This window comes from Phasianus colchicus, chromosome 5 (assembly GCF_987193195.1).
Source record: "Phasianus colchicus chromosome 5, bPhaCol1.hap1.1, whole genome shotgun sequence".
NCBI classification, from domain to species: Eukaryota; Metazoa; Chordata; class Aves; order Galliformes; family Phasianidae; genus Phasianus; species Phasianus colchicus.
This window is the reverse complement of record NC_143440.1, coordinates 52,745,974-52,766,178: the sequence shown is the minus strand read 5'-3', so window position 1 is coordinate 52,766,178 and position 20,205 is coordinate 52,745,974. Positions and strand designations below refer to the sequence as shown.

Below are 20,205 nucleotides of genomic sequence, written 5' to 3'. Positions count from 1 at the left end.
CTGACTTGATAGGGGCTGACTGTCACAAGTGATTTTGCCGACTTTGAGTAACGTAGGCTGAGTCTGCTTGAAGTCTCCATTAGAGAAGAGCAGATCTCCTGTTAATTCCTGCTGCCACCTGGCTCTGAGTGAATTGTCACACTGAGTTCTTGCAGAACTGTACATCCCGCAGCAAAGAGTCTGTAATATGAATTAAGTGCTAGATCAGCATGGATGAAAGAGTGAGTTGCTTAGTGCTGAAAATGCTGATGAACTTGCAGTGATCTGTGGAGAATCTGGTATGACATATGCTCTACACTAAATAGGTGGAACCCTTTTTCTTTACAACAGACCCACACTGCCATTGCAAATCCTGCAATGCAAGATTGTCCCTACATAGAATAACCACTAATAAGAGACTCAGGGAGGTCCTGTCACTATTGCTGCCCAATTTTAAATATTCTGTAATCAAGTTTCTAGATGTGGCAAAGCTGTTTTTCATATCCTGCCTACAGTGTGATTGTGAAGTGACTGAACAAAATGGTGGTTCGTGATGGAGTTAATTCATGACTGTATTTGCTTTCAGTAGAATTAGGTGAATAGAGTTCTGTGACTACCTTGCTACCTCATATTTTGGTATAGTTGCTGCTGCCGTATTTATAGACTGAGTGAGCTAGGATTGGTACAGTGCTGGTTATATTAAAAACCAATAAGTTTGTATACATGGTAAGCTTGTATATCAAAACTTGTAGGCATGAAAAATTCTGGTGAATAACAATTTCCATAAAATAAAGAGACTTGTCAGGTACTTTGACTTCTTTTATTTTAAATTTTGAAATATTTTCAGTAATGAAATTAAAACAAAACAAAAAAGCCCTGAAATTCCAATTCCAGCCTTTAAAACATATCCACATTTTGATGCGAAGTACTTGGAAAAAACTTCTGCAGATTTCATCCACAGCTTCATTTTTATCATACAGACAATGCTTATTTGAGGAATATGCAGTTATTTGACGGCTAGGAACTTGTGGTGTTCACAGGCTGGTTTACATAATCGACTCCATGTGCATTTGCTGTAATATAACCACAGGAATTCTCTTCTGAGGTTTAAACTCACTGTTGGCTTAAATGAATGCATACCTGTTAAAATAGCTGCAAATTTCATTGTTTTTACCAACAACTGATTTGGTCTTACAAACACTGAAAAATGAACTTCTAAAGTGACAAATAGAGCAAAACTGCACATCCCAGTTGAGCATCTTTCTTTGAGTTGCTCTGACTCCATCCCCCTGTTCTTGCTAAATAATCGCAGTAATGGAAGCAGAGCTGCTTTGGAGTAATACATTATAAATACTGTGCTTTGATCTGTTGATTGGGATTTGATTTTAACAGACAATTTATTATAGTTTTCAAAAATGGCTGCAGAACAAAGAACCAGCAGTGGCTCAAAATACCAGTTTCTCCATAAACGCTTGAAGGCATTGGGAATATAATGCCAAATGCCCTCTCTTTGAAGGCCCTTGGCAGGTAACACCAAAAAGCCTTGCTTGTTCCCAAATACTGACAGCAATTTCATTCCTATCGATAAATCAGCAGGGTGGGCTGAAGGAGGCTGGCTGCTCACTGCAAACCTGGGCTGCAGGCTCCTGCTGGCAACACAGAGGAGGCAAAGCTGCTGGGAAAATGTTTTCTAATTGGACTTTTGTAGGCTGGAGTCTAATCTGAGAACAGAGAAACTTGATTAATGACTGCAAGAAGAACTGATTCTTGGGTGATACACTCAGAGACTGGAATAGAGGAGAAAAAAGGAGAAAACATTTTCCATGTGACACAGTGGTCTCGCACGTCAAACCTGGGGTGGGTTATTTGGTTTTGCAGCTTGCTTCTGCCAGCCAGGAACGTGAATTCAGCTGCAACACAGTTGTGCTGCTCTGCAAGGCTTCCTGAGCTGAGTCTGTCCATGCACCTACTCCAAACACATCTTTGCTTTTGTTAACAATTCTCAGTAACAATGCTTTGGTTAAAATAAACCATTGATTTAATTCTTGGCATAACCTTTACCTCAGTCCAGCAAAGTCTTCAACGTTGTGAGGATGTTGCTATTCCTATCGAGCAAAGCAAAATAAGGTTTATCCTGAACATTAGTCTAGACAGAGCAGGTTACCATATAAAGGCGTAGTTCTTAAATATAATAATCTCTTCTGCTTGATTCCTGTTTCAGCACAGTATCACACCACAGATTCAACAAGCATAGATCATTTTAAATTGACAGCTATGTACAAAACTATGGTACAACGTTATTACAAAACTTGAGAAATAAAGCTCTGAATCTTTAAAAACACAATACTGCACGTTCCCAGTTTCAAAGCAAAAGTAATGTGAAAATACACGTTCTGCAGCTTGAATGCAAAGACTAAAGAGTGCAAGCAGCTGAGAATGGGATTTAAACCCAGAGACTTACTAAAGGATGAGCTGAAAATGTGTTTAACACAGTACCCTGGAAAACTTTCTTCTTTTGCAGGAACTGGGGCCCTACTTCACCAAATTTTATGTATGTAGCTGTGCGTGTGAGATTGCTGCAGGACCACAGCCATGCTTCAACTTAATTGCACATAAGCGTTACCTGGGAGCCAGGTGCTGTTTACACAGCCATATGTTGACCAAAATGCATACTTCTGTTGTTGTTCTTGTAATTGATTTTGCTTGCTTTCAATGATAGAGAACACAAATACATTTTAGGTCTTGGTCCTGGCCAAATATGAACTGAGTGCGGGTGATAAAATGAGGGATAACAGTTCCCCCTGTGAGGGTACAGCCACTGCTGGATTCATACCCTCAATTTATTTGAGGCACTGCTATTTTTAAAATTTCCCGAGGGTTGAATGCTGGGCCATGTTTTGCCATTGTGTTAAGAGAAGTTTGGCCTAAGAGCAGGAAGGGACGTTGGGCATTAGGATGGAGGCTTAGAGGCCTGTGCCTTCCCTGCTGCTGCATCAATCTGGACCATGACCACACAGACACCCTTGGGGCACAACGCAGGTCACATAAGGCACGGGCTGAGGGTGCTGAAGCCTCCATGGTGGCTCATTGGGCCTTTGGGCAAAGGGTGGAAGGCTGCATCAGGAGGAGTGTGATGTCCAGTCAGGGCAGGAGGCCTTCTGGTGATGCAGAGCCTGGCTTCCGAGAGGCTGGCAGTGCTCTGGGGATGAGTTAGCATGTCTCCGGGCCTCCGTTATTTCTTCTGCCTTGCTGTAATGCCTGCAGGAGGTGGGGAAAATACAAACTGTTCACAGCTCTGAAGTGAGAGTGGTCTGGTTTGTTGTGTGTATTGGCTGTGGTTCTAACTCAGGTAACTTAAACTTCTAGCACTGCCAGTTTTTATATATTTGCTAACAACCTTGCTCATGTTTCTAGGACTGATAATGATGTTGAAGAGTTTGGGCAGCTCTGTTCTTGAGCTGGGCAACAATGTGAATCTTGTGTTTTCCAAGCAGAATGTTGGTATATGGCTCTACATGTTAAATTGCTGAATTAATAAATCTGGACACCCATTTTGTTTTGTCCAGGGGACATTTCAGCTGGTGCTTTAGGCCCGAGTGTCACTATCAGCTGGTGTCAAATGAAGCCTGTGTGTGGCACTTCATGCAGCTGAAGAACATCTTCCCACCTTGTGTGAGAAGTGCTACTGGGGAACAGAGCTGGGTCACAGCCATGAGCGTGGGACTTCAGAGGGCACAAACAAACTTTCTGTCACAGCGTGACAGAGCAAAATGCGTGTATTGTGCCTTCACTGCCTGACCCAGGGGTAGGCTCCCATCTGGGAGTGTTTCTTGAGGGAGTTAGGGATGTCAGAAGGAAAGAACTGTCTGTTGTCAATTTTAAACACCAGTCCCACTCAACAGCTGAAGGAAATACCATTTCTAATGACAGACATGATGGCAAAGGCTGCACAGGAAGACAGCCATTAGCTTGATTGCATTGCTTTGGTTCTTTAGAAATCAGCCCACAGACACCGAGTCTGCAGGGGGTGAGGTGAAGCATCTAGTTGTCTAAAATTAAAACATTAATTAAGTTAAAAAAAAAAAAAACCAACAACAAAGGAAAACCTTGATTCCAAAACTTTGTTCCTTTGTGAGATAGGCTGAACTCCCATTGTGCCCACATATGTGTCATAGCTGCTGGCAAACTGTGGACTTTTGCCTTTTCCCTCTGAGCCTCACCAGGCTGCAAGAACACTTGGCCTATGCTTGCTGTTTGGTTTATCCTTTATTTTCTACCAAACAAATCAAGTAGGTTTGTGAGCAGAACTGCCAGAGTCTGGTTGCTTATGAACTTTTGTGCTTTCAAGTTGAGTTGTGTTTCTGTTTGACTCTGACTGAACCTCTTCTTACAGGGAGTTTGTATGAGGGAAAACTTTCTCAGTACCAAGGAGGGAATCTGGCTGCTCGCAGATGTTGTGCTGTTGCCATTCTTACTGGGGGACTGGTTGGACTGGAGACCTCCTGTACTGTGCTACAGACATGAACATTTGTCTGGAGAGATTCCGTAGGGCTTAATACAAGGGAACTCAAGCACCTCCTCGTGTGTCCAATCCTTCATACAGTGCCCTCTAACTGTCAGTTTTTGTAAAACATTCCTTCTTCAAGCTTTTTAAAATTTGTTTGGAAATTTGTTTAGCTGTTGCCAGGACACACGAAAACACAAGGTGACCCCCAGTATATTGGAGATAACATGAGAGACCACTCTTTGGGTATAAAAGAATAATGATGTTAATACAGAAACTGCTACATAACAAGTTATGTCAAAAGGAGAGAACTGAATAGCTGATTACCTAAGTCCTTATACAGCTCTGAAATATTATTTCACAGAATCACAGGCTGTTCCTGTGGGTCAGATCCTGTTCTTTCTCTGTTGCTTTTATAGAGACTCTAAAGGATTTTGGGGTGTGGGGAATAAGGAGGTGTAGCCTTTATCACTACAAGTGCATTTGTATAAGAAAGAAAATTCCTACAGCTTCACTTCAACCTGGCAAATTCTAGCTCCAGCCAGAGAGTACCAGGAGTGTGACAAGAACTTAAAGGTGGTCTCTGAAGAAAAAAAGATAGGGTTATAAGTCAGGTGAATCACCCTGGAAAAAAAGTACTGAACTTCTTTTCCTGGGGTCTCCCATTTTTGCGATGGGGAGCACTTCAGGTTTGCTAAGGCTGTTAAGAGGAATAGGCTTGAGTTGCATTTAGGGGAGGAAACACCATGGCTACAGACTACGAAAAGCAAACAGATTTTGTTTGCTATGACTTTCCCAAATGACACAGGAATGAGGGGAAAAGGGGAGCTGAAGATTTCAAGTGCTGCTTTTCCACTGCCCTTGCAGCTGTGAGCACTTGTGGGCGCTGGTGGCATCTCAAGGATGTGCCTGACTCAGTCACTCCCTAGTGGTACTGGTTTTCCATGCTTTCCTCTACATTACTTTCCTATGTCTTCAGAGGAGAATTTGAAGCTGTCTGCATCTCCGTTTGTTAAAATTAACCTTTTTTTCAAACCTGCATGCAAGAATCCTTGTGCTTAAAACATATAATTTGAGTTACACAATTCTTGGTTCCAGCTGCCCTCCCTGTGCAGCATAATCACAAGTCTTCTCTGCTGCTATTTTCTACTCTTTTCTACTATTTTCTGCTCTTGATGTAAATCTTCATTAGGATTTTTAAACTGACATTACTACTCCCCTTTTGCTCTCAGCATAATCATGAAGCATGGTACAGAAGGGCCAAGAGGAGAGGACAGCAGTAGTCAGGAGCATAACTACCCAATATCTCTTATTTTCTCTTGCTAGCAGTGATGCTTCAGGTGCAGAAACAAAAGCAACCCTACGTGGGAATCCTGCAGAGCTTCCTCTGCTCCATGCCCTCAGGGCTAGGGGTTCCTGCCCCCCTATGCACAGGGGATGCTGAAGAATAAACACATTCCTTTCAGGAAATGAGAGAGTGAGAGATTTGGCATCATTGATTCAATTCACAAGAGGTGCTCATCAGGATGGAAAGGACAAGTAACTATGCAATTTCAGTACAGTGGATGTTTTGATTGTTTATTTTTCCTGCTGCTTTTCTTTGCATTTGCAATAATCGTGCAAGCTTTTATTTATGAAAGTTTTGGCCTGAAGCTCCTGAAGTTTTCTCACAGTGGGCAAGTAGACTGCCCATTGGAGGGAACTTGTATGTACCAAGATCCCTGCGTGTTATTTTTTTCAGTGACAAAAGCCGAATCCCCTCCTCTACCTTGTCCCATAAAGATGCATGAGTGCAGAGGAGAAGTGTGGATGGTCTGTTTGCTCCAATGCACTGCTTGTGTGCAGTATCTTGAGAAATTGAACTTGGCTTTGAGTTGGAGCTGGCATCTTGTCCCAGCATGTATTTCTCCCTGGGCCCAGTGTTTTACTTCCTTATCCAGATGCCTGTATGTATATGGTGCTATAGTAAGTGGCTACCCACAAGCAAACCAAACATCGTTATTTGCAGGAGGTAGGTACTGAAATTGCATTTTTACATTTTTTTTGAGAAAAACAATGGGATCAAAGCAAGGACTTTGTTTATCACATGAAGCTGGATTCACGTGGTTAGAATACTGTCTTTTAATTATCTGCAGGGAAAGGCGATTGGCTGCTGCTGACACAGAGGACGGACATGTGGGATGTGACCCAGTGTTGTGGGGAGATCGGCACTGACTCCACTCAGCACAAGATCAACACCCTAGTCAGTGAAAATCAGAGTAGCAAATTTGTTTTAAATGTATTTGTGATTAGACAAAAGACAAAAAGCTTAGCTGATATGCTAAATATTGATTAGGTCTGTAAAGTCCCGAAGGAACTGAGGTTAGTTCACATATAAATGCCTTTGCAAGTTTACATACCTCATTGTACCACACAACCTTTTTTTGTTTTATAATCTCCAGAATCAGTCTCAACCTCTGCTTTTAAACAAAAGAGACACACTAAATATATCTGATCATGGCAAGGTAAATGTAACAACAGGGAACTTCTTACAATGAAAACACTGTTCAGCAGTAGAGAGGTTCCTAGGATGCCACCACTGGATGATCAGGGAACTCTATGGGTGTTGTGGGGTTCATTACAGATACAAGGGAAGCATGGTGATGGCTGGGAGCTGTCTTTGTTGCAGCTCTACCAGGAAGGCAAGTTTGGGAACCACTGTTCTGGGCAAACACCTCTGTTTCGTGCCTTGGTTTTAGCTAAGGGAAGGTGCATGTTTGAAACATAAATACTTAAAGCCCCAGGCTATGCTGGGACTACGAAAGTAAGTTTCTCCATGGTAGATGGTCAGCCCATGCTATCTCTCTCTGTAGTGAGTATTCAAATTCTCCTTTACTTTCTGCTCTGCCTTCCTTGACAGTAAAAACATCAACACTAATAAGGAGATCTCTCCACTACTTTCCTGCTCATCTGCTTGACCACAAAAAACAAGCTTTGGACAGCATATTGTATCTTTAAGTGCTGCTTATGCATTTATAAGTATTTGAAAGGGGTGATTGCTGATTAAGTATCCACTATTAACTGCTCTTAATCACAGCTCTGGAGTCTAATGGAGCTCTTGTTTGCACATAACTGTGCATCATAGCTGTCTTTAGCATGCTTGACAGATGTGCTTATTGCCATCTTTACTATGCATAATGGGCTTTTAATTATTTATTCATCTTTACCCATTTATAAACTACTTGTAAATGTCAGAAGAATGAATGATGCTTATGTTTTTCTTTTTTACATCTTTTTCAGGTTAGAAAAATAATAGCTCCATTAAACACAGGGACAAAGGGCTTTCTAGGGCTAGCATCAGACCTTGGACCTGGGAGGAAAGAATGCCTACAAATGTACTAGAAGGTCCCCCCCCCCATTTAACTCAGCGCCCGAGGGCTATATAGGCTACCTGAGTAGCTTTTGCTGTGCCTCTTCTTCTTTCTCCGTTTCCCAGATGTCCTCTGCTTTTCCCTGTCAGTGTGTGTTTCCCCTGGAGGCAGTGTTGCCGAACAAGAAGAGTCGGTGGCTGGCTCCTCTGAAAAGGATTTCTCTTGGGAAGTGTCCAACAGTGAGTCTGTACCAGGGTCTTCGTTTTCCTTTGCCATCTCTTTCAACTCAGCCTGATGTGCACCATCACAGGGAATGGATGGAGTGCTGGGATTGCCTCCATTCTGGCTCAGCTGGATGTCCTGAGCTGGCCTGCAGCTCTCCAAGCTGCATTTGTTGTCCTGCTCTTCAGAGATGGACCCATTGAGCTGCTCTTTTAGAGCAGCACCAGAGCTGCTGCTGACAAATGTTATATTGGCACCTATGTTAGTAGTAGAGAAGGAAATGGCACCGCTACCCAGGCCTGGCTGGAGGCTTGCCATCCCAGCACCCTGCCCATCTCCATCAGCTTCCACTAAGTTTACCAAAGGGCCTTCTGTCCTAGACCCTGGCGGCAAATTTCCTTCAGCATTATTTTCAGGTAATGCCTGGTTTGGAGCTGAGACATCTCCAACATCTCTACCCATCTCTGGTAGGGCAGCGGCCAAGGACAGAGTGCTTTCTGAAGGATGACCGTTGTTTTGCTTGGCTTTATCATCCATCTGCTGTCCTGCTTGCGGATCCTTAATGCTCTTTCCTTCAAACAAAAAGCATGAGATCAGCCATATATGCAAAGTTGCATCCAAGATCAACTATGGTGTTTCTGGTATTCGGAGAGGCTACGAGCTTCCTGCTGCCTACAGTGGTTGCACTACCCCTAAAGCAGCCATGGTGATGGGTTGATTATGTGGTGATTGAACTAGATTATTTGAGTGGTCTTTTCCAACGTTAATGATCCTGTGATTCTATATAGGCAGCATGCTTTCATCCTATAGCTAAGGAAGAACGTCTTCATTAGCATTCCCACCTCCTTTCCCAGTACCCCATGTGGTCACTCCAATGGGACTCCAAGGCTCTAGATCAGCAAAGCATGATCATGGCATGTTTTCAGCAGGTGCTCTGGTTGATGCCCATGAAAGTCTTTGGACTTACAAAGGGTATCTGAAAACCTATCTCAAGAAGAGGTCCTGAAGCAGCTGGGAATGACTCGGTTGGCACAAGCACTTAAAAATTTCCTGCTGGCCCTTCTAAAGCCACAAAGTCAGGCTTTACCACACACCAGTGCCCTTGGACTGTAAATGTGCGTTGGTATTCAGGTCACAAGCCAAAAAAAAAGGCTAAAACCATAGGCTATCTCCTAAAAAACACCTGGGTGAATAGGGTCCTTCTGCAGATAGGGCTTTCTAGTCCTATTTTAAGTGCTGCTTTAGACTCCCAAATGTAGTCAGAGGGTACAGCAGACTACAAGATGAAGATAAGCTATGCTAGTGAGATTTGATTGCATGGGGGGACAGGTGGGGATGACATTAGTGCCCCACCAGAAGAGTCCTGTGGCTGAGCCATGGGCTGTGACTCTCAGACAGTTCATCAGTGTGGGCACGAGGCCATGCTGATGGTCTGAGGCACACCTGGCTGTCAGCAGCTCAGGGCTATTTGCTCCTGTCCACAGCTCTGCTGCAGATCCTCCTTAAATAGGATGCCCCAAACGCTGGAAGGCTACTTGCTTGCGTGCTTGGCTCAGACTCAGAGACAGATGGGAAGAAATAGCTGCAGGTACAGTTGGGTATGTGTCCTTACCAGACCGGCTCTCCTCTGGGATCTCCGCAGGCAAGGTTTTAGGAACTGCATCTGACTCGTGTCTGTTCTTCGTCTTTCTCAGTGTGAACCCTTTCCTTATGTCAGCCAGCAGTGCATCAATGACGCAAACATCCTCCTGCTTCACCAACCCCTTCTTAACTGGGATAGAGAGAGACAGGTGGTAAATGTGCTCCTGAGAGAGGAAGGATGCAGACTGCACAGCAGTGCTATCACTTGGGGTTGGTACTGCTTCCCTGGTACAAACAGGGCATCTGCAAGATTTTTGAGATGTCTGCAGCCTGTGGTAAACTGGAGGGAGACTATTCAAGAGTAGGAAGAGACTTTTTAGGGGAAAGTCAAATGTCTGTTGTTCGATTTAGGATTCAAAGAGTTTGTTTAGAAATTGAAATATTTGAAATAACTGAAATGTTTCAGTTTTATTTTTGTCTCTCTCCTGCTCTGTCAGCAAAAATAAAATTAACTTCTCTGCCCAGGTGCCACTGTGAAAAGTCAATTTCTATCTATGGCCAATAAGATACCTAAAAGCCTTTAGTCAGTCAGCACTTGGAAATTCAGAGAATAAATTACCTCTACTGGTCATTAAAGCAGGACCAGCAAAGAGCTTTCATCAGCTCTTCCAGTCTTTTTGGGGATTGCAAGTCTCCCATTTCTTTTTTGATGCTGTTTCAGATACTCACTGACTTTTCCATTTTCCCCCTTCTGTCTCTTCCCCTCTTCTTCTTCCAGCTGTTTCTTCCTCTTCTCTGCTTTTGCAGCTTGTTCCTTTCTGTCTTTGTTTTCCTGCAAGTAACAGGGGCATGAAAAGGTTGGCTAAATATCCGCTAGGAGAACGATTGAAGAGAAAGACAATATGCAGATGGTTGCAAAGACAGAAAAGAAATCCTCACTATGCTCATTTTATTTATTCTGAGGACTGTTTTGCCAAGAGAGTGAAAGGGACACTGCTGGTTAGTGCAGGACTTTGCCCAGTCTCAGTACATAGTGGCAGCACTCATTTGCTTAACACAGCTACCCATGCGCAGCTTCTCTCACTGACAGTCATCTGAGGCAAACGTGGAAGGTACTGAAGCTGCAATTTCTTTCAAACTAGTGGCCTTTTGATTGTACATCTCCCTTCTGATCGTATTTGCTCAAACTGAAGTGAAGAATTAAGTTTCATAATTCTGTTCTTCTAAAATTTATGCATTCAGCTCTGAAGGAATTGGACTCGATGATCCTTACGGGTTCCTTCCAACTTGGGATATTCCATGAGTCTATGAAAGCATCTCTGTGAATATGCAGCTGAATTTGCACTGAAATCCTAAGTCACTAGGGTCTGGGTCAGGCCAGGAGCAATGGCAGTACATGAGGATGAAATGGAGCAGGGACCAGATACCCATTCACCAGGTGACCTCAAGCCAAGTACTATGAGAAGGGGTCCATAACCAGCAGCCTGTCTTCCCGACTCCTGCCCCACCCAGCTCTGTTGGAGTAGAAATACGAAGCACTATGATGTGTTCATCTTTGTGTGCAATCACTAACCTTTAGGGCTCGGATGAAGAGATCTCTGAAAGTCTTCATGGTGCTAAATACATCCTCTAAGGACAACTTGCTTGGGTCCTCACAGAGATAGTTTGCAAGTTCTTCTCTCTTCCTGTCAATGGTTTCAAAATCTTCTTCCAGTTTTCTGGAGGCATCAATGCTATCCTGAAATGCATTTAGTATGGACAGTGCGACACCATCCAGAGGATAACAAGTGAAGTGTACATAAAGAAAAAGGATGCCAACATAAGAACTTGGAGCAGAGCTTTTGGGGTGGGAAGAAACAGCACATGGCTCTGGTGACTGTGTTGTGCCACTGTGCAGGGGTGACTTTAGCAACACACAGAAAGCTCAATGCAAAGTTTCATCCCAAGAGAAGGGATTTACTTTGGCAACCTGCACAGAGGGTGAACACATTGACTCAGACATAGTGAGGAGAGGCAGAATAGGGAGAGCCATTGAAGCAAGCCTTTAAGAAAGCCTCACCAAAGGGCAAGCAAACACCACTGAGTTCTGTGGCATTACAGCCTGTTTCCAAATCTGAGAGTGCATCTTGTGGCAATATTTTTCACCCTCTTGTGAGCGTCCTCAGCTATGTGCAGCATGCTGGCTTTGTGTGTGTAAGGTAGAAGCTATAAGGGAATTCCAAGACTGACCTGGATAGGTTTCTCATACTGCTGTTTCACATCGTCATTTGCTGATGAGACCTTTCGCTGGAGCTCCAGCAGCTTTTTAAAATTGGCACTGGACTCTGAGCGTATAATATCAAGATTAATTCTGAAATCACACAGATGTCCTGTGTTAGTTCTCATTACAGTATCATGCACTTACAAAAGAGAGGGCAGGGCTAGCTGGTTTGGTTGTCCCTCTGTTTCCCATGTGAGCTTGAGCCCTCAACCCTGTACAGTCTGAACTCATGAAAAAGTTCAGCACTTACGGAAAGATGCTCAGTCCCACTGCAACATCATGCATAGAGTAGATGAGCACCCAGAAAGTCCACCCAGGGTTATCTCCACCCTCATTGCTCAGCATTTGCTCAGTTTCCCTGGTCAAGGACACTTCAGAAGCTCTTGCTACTGCAAATGCAGTGCAGATTGTGGAATGGCCCATAAGGCAGTATTAAATGCTCTGCAAATGTCAGACCTCAGTAGTACTAGCTGTAGAAGAACTATAATATATTAAATAGGTGTAAGCACTCATCAACAAACCTTTTGGTTAAAGATAAGTAAAATGGCATCTTGTTAACATGCTGTACCAGCTGTGGGTATTGTAATTTCTGATGCATGCATGGGATTTATTTTTGTTTTTCATTTGAAGGAAGTGACACGCAATCTTACCCTGCTGCTTTTGAAACATATTCAAGGTCCTCCGGCAGTTCCAGTAGGTCTGTGTGGCTGTTTTCTACTTCCTGAAGCAGAAAAGAGAAATAAGCACTGTTTACTGAGTGGTGCAAGCTGGGAGAGGAGGCAGCACTCAGAAGGACAACTGCACTATGCCCCTCATCTGGCCTCCTTTCTGCAGAGCTTAACCATGTGTAACTGATGAATGAGAGTGGCAGAGCAGAATATGGAAAAAAAGAAACAACAAACAGTAATGCATGGAATAAGAAGGTCATGGGGACTTAGTGTGAAGTTTGAAAAGCTCGAACACAGCCTGATGAAGAAGAGAATGGCCATGAAAAGGCAGAAAGGATGAATGGGTACAGAGCTGCCACGGTGGCTTTGGTGGCCACAAGCTCCGTGGCTTGCAGCTGATGATGAGCAGAGATTGTGCAGACATGAACAAAGGAAGTTCCAGCAACTGCAGGGAAAGATGCTGGAGGAAAGCAGGACAAAACTAAAAGGAGTTGCCTGAGAGCCGAGTAGTGCCCACAAGCATTCACAACCAGCCTAAGAGAGCCAATGCTTTTAATTGCGGCTATATGGGGAGGATAATGAATAAGTGTGCATTACATTAACTGAATCTAGAGTAGGAGGGATGGTTCACTAAGGTAAAAAGCCTCCCTTTCCTTTCTGCCCAGGACTGTAGTACCTCCAGGATATGGTGGAGCAGCGTAATGCGGGTTTGGTTTGCTTTGGTTTCTGTTAGTTTGAGTAAAGTGCTGATTTTAAACCCATCAGCATCGCCTGTGTGACTTCCCTACAAGATAAAAAAAAAAAAGACAGATGTAATCTTGTGTCCAAATTACAGCCTTAGATGTGAAGATCATACACATATTCTGTTGATAGGTGGAGGACAAGCAAACAAAGTCCTTACGTAGTTCAGAAAGTTTCCAACTTTGAGAATCAGTTTACAAAAGAGCGGCAGACGGTGACTGGTCAGAAGATCTGAAAAATATAAAGGGCTTTTAAGCAAAAGCCTCAGATAAACCAGAACACTTTCTAAACTGGATAAAAAGTGGGATTCTGAATTCCAGCAAACCAAATTTGATTTTTCAGGTTTGCAGCCCAATGGCCCAACCTGCAGAGAAACTGATTCTAACTGATTGTAAGTAGACTCAATCCCAGTAGCTGGCCTTAATGAAGTTTCTGCTCACTTGTGTTTCTTTATTCACATCTGGTCTCTCATTCCTAATGGAAAATGATGTGGAGCTGGACTCTGATCAATTGGAAGTGCCCAGATTTAAACTGCCGTGGGGGAGGGTAGGAGGGCTCCAGCTTTAATCCTGCAGACTCCATTCAGCTGTGCAGCAAAGCCAGTTCTGACAGTGCTCTAACTACCTGCCAGCTGCTAAAACCAGACACACTCCATCTTTTCCTGGTCTCGCATGGTGAGGGTGCTTCTCAGGCATGAAGGGTACAGTCCCTGTCCTTGCCCTTACAACAAGGTGCTGCAGAGATGTGCTTTCTGAAGCACTCAGTTTTGAGGCAGGAACATATTTAAAAGGAAAAGTTGGCTGCAGGGAATTTTGGAGGGGACCTTTATCCCAGCAGGCAGCTGTAATTTCAGCCGGAGAAGCCTAGAGCAGGAGCTCTTTAAGACAAGCAGCACTGACAAGAAGTGCTTTCAGCAGTGAGACCTGAGATTTCTGCCACAGAAAAAAAAAAAGACCTATTGCATAATTTCTCTCTGTATTCACAAACTTGACCATCAGCAATTCAAAGCCCAAAATAACAAACTCTCTTCTGATTACTTTTGTAGGCAGGGAAAAAACTAAAGTATCACTGCTTTCTGGGGGAAGTTTGGGTATGCTTTTCTGGAAGCAGAGAAAATTGCTGTGTGAAGATCTTAATGTAATGAATTAGCTCTAGATTCAGCTGTTTTGGAAATTCTGACAAGCTTCCAACACTTCATTGTTGAAAGTGGTTCAGAAGAACAAAGCTGCTGCAGAAAAAGAGGTCTGAGGCTGAGGGAAAATGGTCTCCAGTCATATTAAAAGCTTTGATAATCATCAGAGATACCCAGAGCTGCATCCTGTACTCTGCAGCAAACCAGTGAAGAGGCTGCAGGAAAGCTGTGGTGCTGGGGAGACTCACTGCAGAGCTCTAGAAGGTTTATTGGGGCTTTTCAGCTGACTGTCTTAAACAAGATCCAGAATTAAGGTCAGGTGTTTACCTTCGCAGGCTTTCCGGATGGCTTCAGCTTTTGGCTGAATCATGTCCAGAACAACAGTAGTCTCTTCACAGATCAGCATACATTCAATCCGTAGCTGATAGCTAAGGATGGAGATTGATTAAAAGCTTAAAGGCATCACAATCTTGGCCAACACATCAGCTCTCTTCCCACATCACCTCTAAGGCTGGCAACCCCACAACATTGCTGCCTCCCATATCCATATCAGACAAGTGCTTGTGGAGGGCTACTACTTTAGCAGGGACCAATCCTTAGCCACATGGGGATATAGTTTCTGCAGGTGCACTGTGATCAACAAAGAGAAGGCTGACAGTGGTCTAAGATATGGCTTCCCCCTTCTTGGCACTGTATTTGGCTTCCCAAGTGACTTTCAGTAGGTTACATGGCCTCCTTGGACAGGTCTGACCCTGGGTCTGGTCCAGCTTCTTCTACTTTCAGCATGAATATTAGGAAAAATTCTTCTGTGTAGGAGTGGTTGCGCATTAGAACAGGCTTCCCAGGTAGGTGGTGGAGTCACCATTCCTGGAAGTCCACAAGAAGCTTGGAGATGTGGCACTGAGGGGCACGGAGGGGATGGGTTGGGGTTGGACTAGGTAGTCTTAGTGGTCTTTTCCATCTTTTATGATCCTTTAATTATATACTTCAGAAGGAGAAGAGGTGCTGCAGAAGTGACACCCTTTCATGCAAGAAAAAGGGGAAGGGATGGCTAAGATGGAATTGGAGACTGACCAACTGTATCTGTTGGTATTTATCTGTGAGACTAATATAGAAACTTGAACTTCCCATAGATAAACCCAAGAAAATATTGGGCTGATGTTCACGATGAGCATCCTTACCTGGGAATCTGAAGGAGGAGAAGATAAAACTGATCTGCGTTTGCTAGCTTCGACTTATCTTCTTTGAAGGCCTTCAGGTTTTCTATCTAATGAAAAATAAAGAATTAAAACTGCAGGACTTCACTGCACATTCAGCTCTGTGAATCAAGACACAATTTTTCTCTCCTGACCTCATGTTTTTCAGGCAGCAGCTTCAGCAGCTGCTTTAGAACCTCAACGTCAAACTTGGTCCGATCTCCATTCTGGACCATGGCAGCCACCTCTTCATTGGAGCTGCAGAGAGAAGCACAGGTAGCAATCACCCAAAGGTCCCCCTTTCACAACCACATCCTACTGAGAGATGTACTTGCACAAGCGTTCTGTGTTTTCCCTAGTGAGGGTCACAGAGATAGGAAAGGAAAGATACATCCCAGTGATTAACTCAGATTCAAGTACTTGCTATGCACAAAATTTGCTTCTGGCCCCGGTCAAATGACTTAAGACTAAGGATCAATGTTCCAACTCAGTTGTCTGTCTCTGGGTATGTGACTGCCTTAAAATAAATGAATTCTTATCTTCCTTTTTGGTCCTGCTTTGAGGAAGAGTTTCACTTCCAGGGGCATTCACAGCCAAAGCCACCCTAAGAGTCTGTGCTGTAACTCTATCTGTAACATGGAGTTGTAACACTTCATGAAAAAACAGTTAAATACCCAAGCCCAATATTTTAGAGAGAGTATTTGACAAGCTGTGAAGTAATCAGATTTTACAGCAACACAGACTACAAAAAGAACATTGGCAAGAATAGATTTCTTGAGGACCTTACAGGCACTATGCACAACCTACTCAAAGTTTTGTCAACTGTCATGAAAATCAACTATATCTTACCATTTAAATTGCTTCAAAAATATGTTCAAATTGAGACTTTTCTTGGAGTCCAAAAATGTGATCTTCATTAAAGAAAAAGAAGATATCACTTATTAGATGAGCTGTCTGCAAGCAATCTTTACTCAAAAGAATGAGAGTGGCCCCCTCACCTCCTTTGGCTCTGCCTTCACTGGTGCGGCTGTTTTCTCCTTAGGGGTTGGTTGTGGAAAGCAAAACAGCTGCTCTATGCTTGTGTAATTAGGCTCTATGGTTTCCTCGCTGCTGCTGCTCACTGAAGCCCACATTGAATGACTTTCTGAAAAAAAGACAAGGGATTAAGAGTGGCTGCAGAGCTGAAAGCTCCCAGTTTTTTGGATAGTCTGAGTTGCTAGAAGGGAAATTCCTCAGAAGGTGAATTAAATAAGAAGAGACATATTTTTGATTTTGTAATCAAGTCTCCTTGTGTTATGCTGGCAATAGGACTGCTTAAATAAATCCCTATTGCATTCTCTTAAGCATTGAATTAATCTCCACTGCACTTTCTTAAACGTCTTCTTTTCATTAAAAAACAAAAAACATCACCTAAACAAGATGCAGAAAGCTCTACTGAAATAATCCCAACAATTAAATGTCCCATGGGTTAAAACATGCTTTATTTAGACTTCAACTATGCCTTGCTTGTTTGGGGCAAAACCGACCTCGTTTGTCCTTGCTTCTTCTCATATTTCATGTTCCATTTTTGGATCCGCTAGGAGAGGGAAATGTGACCCAAAAATCAAGAAACAATTCAATACTTCTCATGTCTCACCAATTATTTCAATGTCCTTCCTGATCTATGAGCTGATTCTGATCCGTACTGTTACATATGACTTTTATATACTTAAGAGTCTGTTGAGAACTCAAGGCATGTCAAGGTGGCTTAGGGCAATCTTCCCATTCTTCCCCCTTCTTCAATTTCAAACAATTTCATTTATAAATGAGCTATTCCAAGTTATTTAGTTGGAATGGTTATTATATCAGTGGTTCCATCCTGCTTCTATTTATTTAAGCTCAGCATGTAATGGAAATCAGGAAAGTTCTGTGTCTAAATGGTATCAGCTAAACCTGACAAATAGCAGTTTTTCCCCTCCTATAAAGTAGTTGTGACTTCATGCTAGAAGCACCCACCTCTCACAACGTTGGAGGGCAGCTTCTGCCAGTTTAGCTTCTTCATTCTCAACGTTGGTGTCTTCACTGCCTTGTATGGAGGCCTGATGGAGCTGAGAGGGCAGCTGATCTGGGAGGCTACAACAGCTTCTATGTGATCTCCTGCCATGCCAGGCAATGGTGGTGGAGGGGGTGGGATGCCCCCCATGCCAGGCAGTGGGGGTGGTGGTAGAATGCCTCCCATGCCAGGCAGTGGGGGTGGAGGAGGGATTCCCCCCATGCCAGGCAGTGGGGGTGGAGGAGGGATTCCCCCCAAGCCAGGCAATGGAGGTGGAGGTGGGATTCCCCCCAAGCCAGGCAATGGAGGTGGAGGTGGGATTCCCCCCATGCCAGGCAATGGGGGTGGAGGTGGGATACCCCCTATGCCAGGCAATGGAGGTGGAGGAGGGATGCCCCCCATGCCAGGCAATGGAGGTGGAGGAGGGATGACTGCCATACCAGGTAATGGAGGTGGAGGAGGAGGGATGCCAGGGAGTGGTGGGGCTGGTGGTGAATTCATGGAGGCTGCTGGGCTAGAGGGCAGGGGTGGAGGTGGTGGGGGTGGAGGCGGTGGGGGTGGAGGGGCAGGAACAGCGTTGGGTGGAGGGTTAGAAGTTTGTGGTGAGGTGAAGCAGGCTGAGAGCTGCGAGGATGTGGTCTTCTCTTCACAGGCTTTTGGCCCTGAGGGAGCTTCTGTTGTCTTGCAGGGGTTTGGTGATCCCACCAGGCTCTGAACTGCACTCGTGCATGGTTCTAGTTCAGTCTGGATGCCTCCATTTGCATTCCCAGAAAGATGTTTTTCAGCTCGTTTTTGCTCGTTTGGATGCTTCTTGACAGATAACAGCCTCTCGATTACTTCTTCAACTGTGTTTCCTTGGACTAGAAAAACATGTCGAGGTCAGAGAAGAGGATGACGCTCAATGAGTCGTTCATGCTATCCAGCTCCCACAGACCTGGAGCTACAAATCCCACTGCCTGGAGTAATTTTACCCAGTGGTACTTTCATCTAATAGGGAAATTCTTTCTCATGCTACTGGCTCATACACACTGTTTTGAGCATGTCTGCCAGCAAAGTCAGGCAGCCCCAGTGGCAGGATGCCAATGCAAACAGATTCTCGTTGACCCAGAGCTCACTACAATGCCAGGGATTAGCCATCAAAGCAAGATGGTGAATCCCGAGCCCAACACAAAACTGGCACCCGTATAGCTGGAGCTTCCCATCAATACATGACCCTGTACAGCAGGTATAGTTTTGTCTCTGCTTCCTTCCCACGGAACAACTTTTGTGGGCACTGGGTTGGATGAGGAAAAAAGAGAACTGACTACAAGGCTAGATGTATGTCATTCTTACTGTCATTGGCGAGCAAAAGGGCTCTGTTCACTACCGCATCCAAGGACTCCCACAGCAGGAGGCTGGAGTGATGAGATGGTTCCAAGTGGAGCAAGCTCTGCAGGATGGACAGCAGCTGGATGGAGACTGGGGAGCGGCTCACCTGGAAAACAGGGCAGCTTTCCATCACACCAAGACTATGTACCAGACTGGTTGCAAGCAAAGTCTGTTAACTTTGCCATTGCAGGTCTTTGCAACCCACATGAGGGCCTACTTACCTTATTGAAGAGAGATGAAAAGACCTCATGGTGATCATTCATGTTTATCCCATCACATATCTTTAATAATTCCTCATCATCTTCAATCTTGAACTCTTCAAATGTATCACACTGGATAAGCAGATCCTCCTCCTCTATGTCTCTAAAATATTACAGAACTCACTTTCACTGGAGAGCCCTTCACTGATTTTCAGATAATTATTTTTCTTTAAATGGCTTTTAGTTCTTTGCCTCTCAGACTCAGCTGGTTCATGCTGGAAGTGCCCAACTCTACCTTATTTATAGAAGATCAATTGCCATCAGCATATCTTTTCTCAAACTGAATATACCTCTTTGTATAGCCAACACATAGAAATCAATGGGACTACTCATGGAATAATCTGGCCCAGAGTATGCTTTGTATGTACTTCTCCTTGGAGAAGTAATAACAGAGTGGCATTTCTACCTTTTCTGAAATTGGGCTGGCACCTTTTTTTTTTCTTATAGTCAACATAAACATTGCTTTTTAAAAAACTTCCTTCTCTGCTGTTCAAAACTTGAACAAAAAACCAAAAGTGTTCTAAAGCCAAGTTTTCTAGGACTCTTGAGAGTCTCGGTGCAGGAGAACCCTGCTTATGCTTGCTGTCAGTAATGTCAGACCTTCTCTTGCTAACTTTTAAGGGTTTGGATAGAGCAATTCCAATTACATAAAATGTTCTAAAATTTATCACGGGTTTTCCTGATAGAACATCATTTTAAAATTATGAAACCCTGAAGTCAGATGCGTGCAGATATGCATTAGAAAGGTGTCATAGTATTCATCAACTGCTCGGTGAGCCCACAGCATCACTTCAGGTTAAGTCTGAAATGTAGCCTCAACAAGGGCATTGCTGATCTGTGCTCCATCTGTGCCAAAGCCTCTGTCATTGGCATCTGCAACAACAGCTGTTCTCATGACACTGTGGTCGATGA

At 43.9% G+C, this 20,205-nt stretch overlaps 1 protein-coding gene across 7 annotated transcripts in view; it reads right to left on the bottom strand.

Annotated features, from left to right (window-relative positions):
- Window positions 1-785: 785 nt before the first annotated feature.
- LOC116228803 (inverted formin-2-like) overlaps window positions 786-20,205 on the bottom strand; it is a 38,123-nt gene continuing 18,703 nt past the window's right edge. For 5 of the 7 annotated variants that reach the window (XM_090141727.1, XM_090141722.1, XM_090141725.1 and 2 more), the window contains 18 exons: window positions 19,255-19,396; window positions 18,998-19,139; window positions 17,629-18,525; window positions 16,632-16,777; window positions 16,483-16,544; window positions 15,789-15,891; window positions 15,619-15,704; window positions 14,765-14,865; window positions 13,466-13,536; window positions 13,241-13,348; window positions 12,547-12,617; window positions 11,866-11,986; window positions 11,210-11,374; window positions 10,366-10,468; window positions 9,668-9,826; window positions 7,914-8,627; window positions 6,883-6,942; window positions 786-3,237 (listed from right to left, as the gene is read on the bottom strand). In XM_090141727.1, the coding sequence (XP_089997853.1) occupies window positions 6,884-6,942; window positions 7,914-8,627; window positions 9,668-9,826; window positions 10,366-10,468; window positions 11,210-11,374; window positions 11,866-11,986; window positions 12,547-12,617; window positions 13,241-13,348; window positions 13,466-13,536; window positions 14,765-14,865; window positions 15,619-15,704; window positions 15,789-15,891; window positions 16,483-16,544; window positions 16,632-16,777; window positions 17,629-18,525; window positions 18,998-19,139; window positions 19,255-19,396 (3,250 nt within the window). In that variant the 3' untranslated portion in view covers window positions 786-3,237; window position 6,883. The remainder of the gene's footprint in view (window positions 3,238-6,882; window positions 6,943-7,913; window positions 8,628-9,667; window positions 9,827-10,365; window positions 10,469-11,209; window positions 11,375-11,865; window positions 11,987-12,546; window positions 12,618-13,240; window positions 13,349-13,465; window positions 13,537-14,764; window positions 14,866-15,618; window positions 15,705-15,788; window positions 15,892-16,482; window positions 16,545-16,631; window positions 16,778-17,628; window positions 18,526-18,997; window positions 19,140-19,254; window positions 19,397-20,205) is intronic. The other 2 variants (XM_090141723.1, XM_090141724.1) reach the window with 2 other exon arrangements.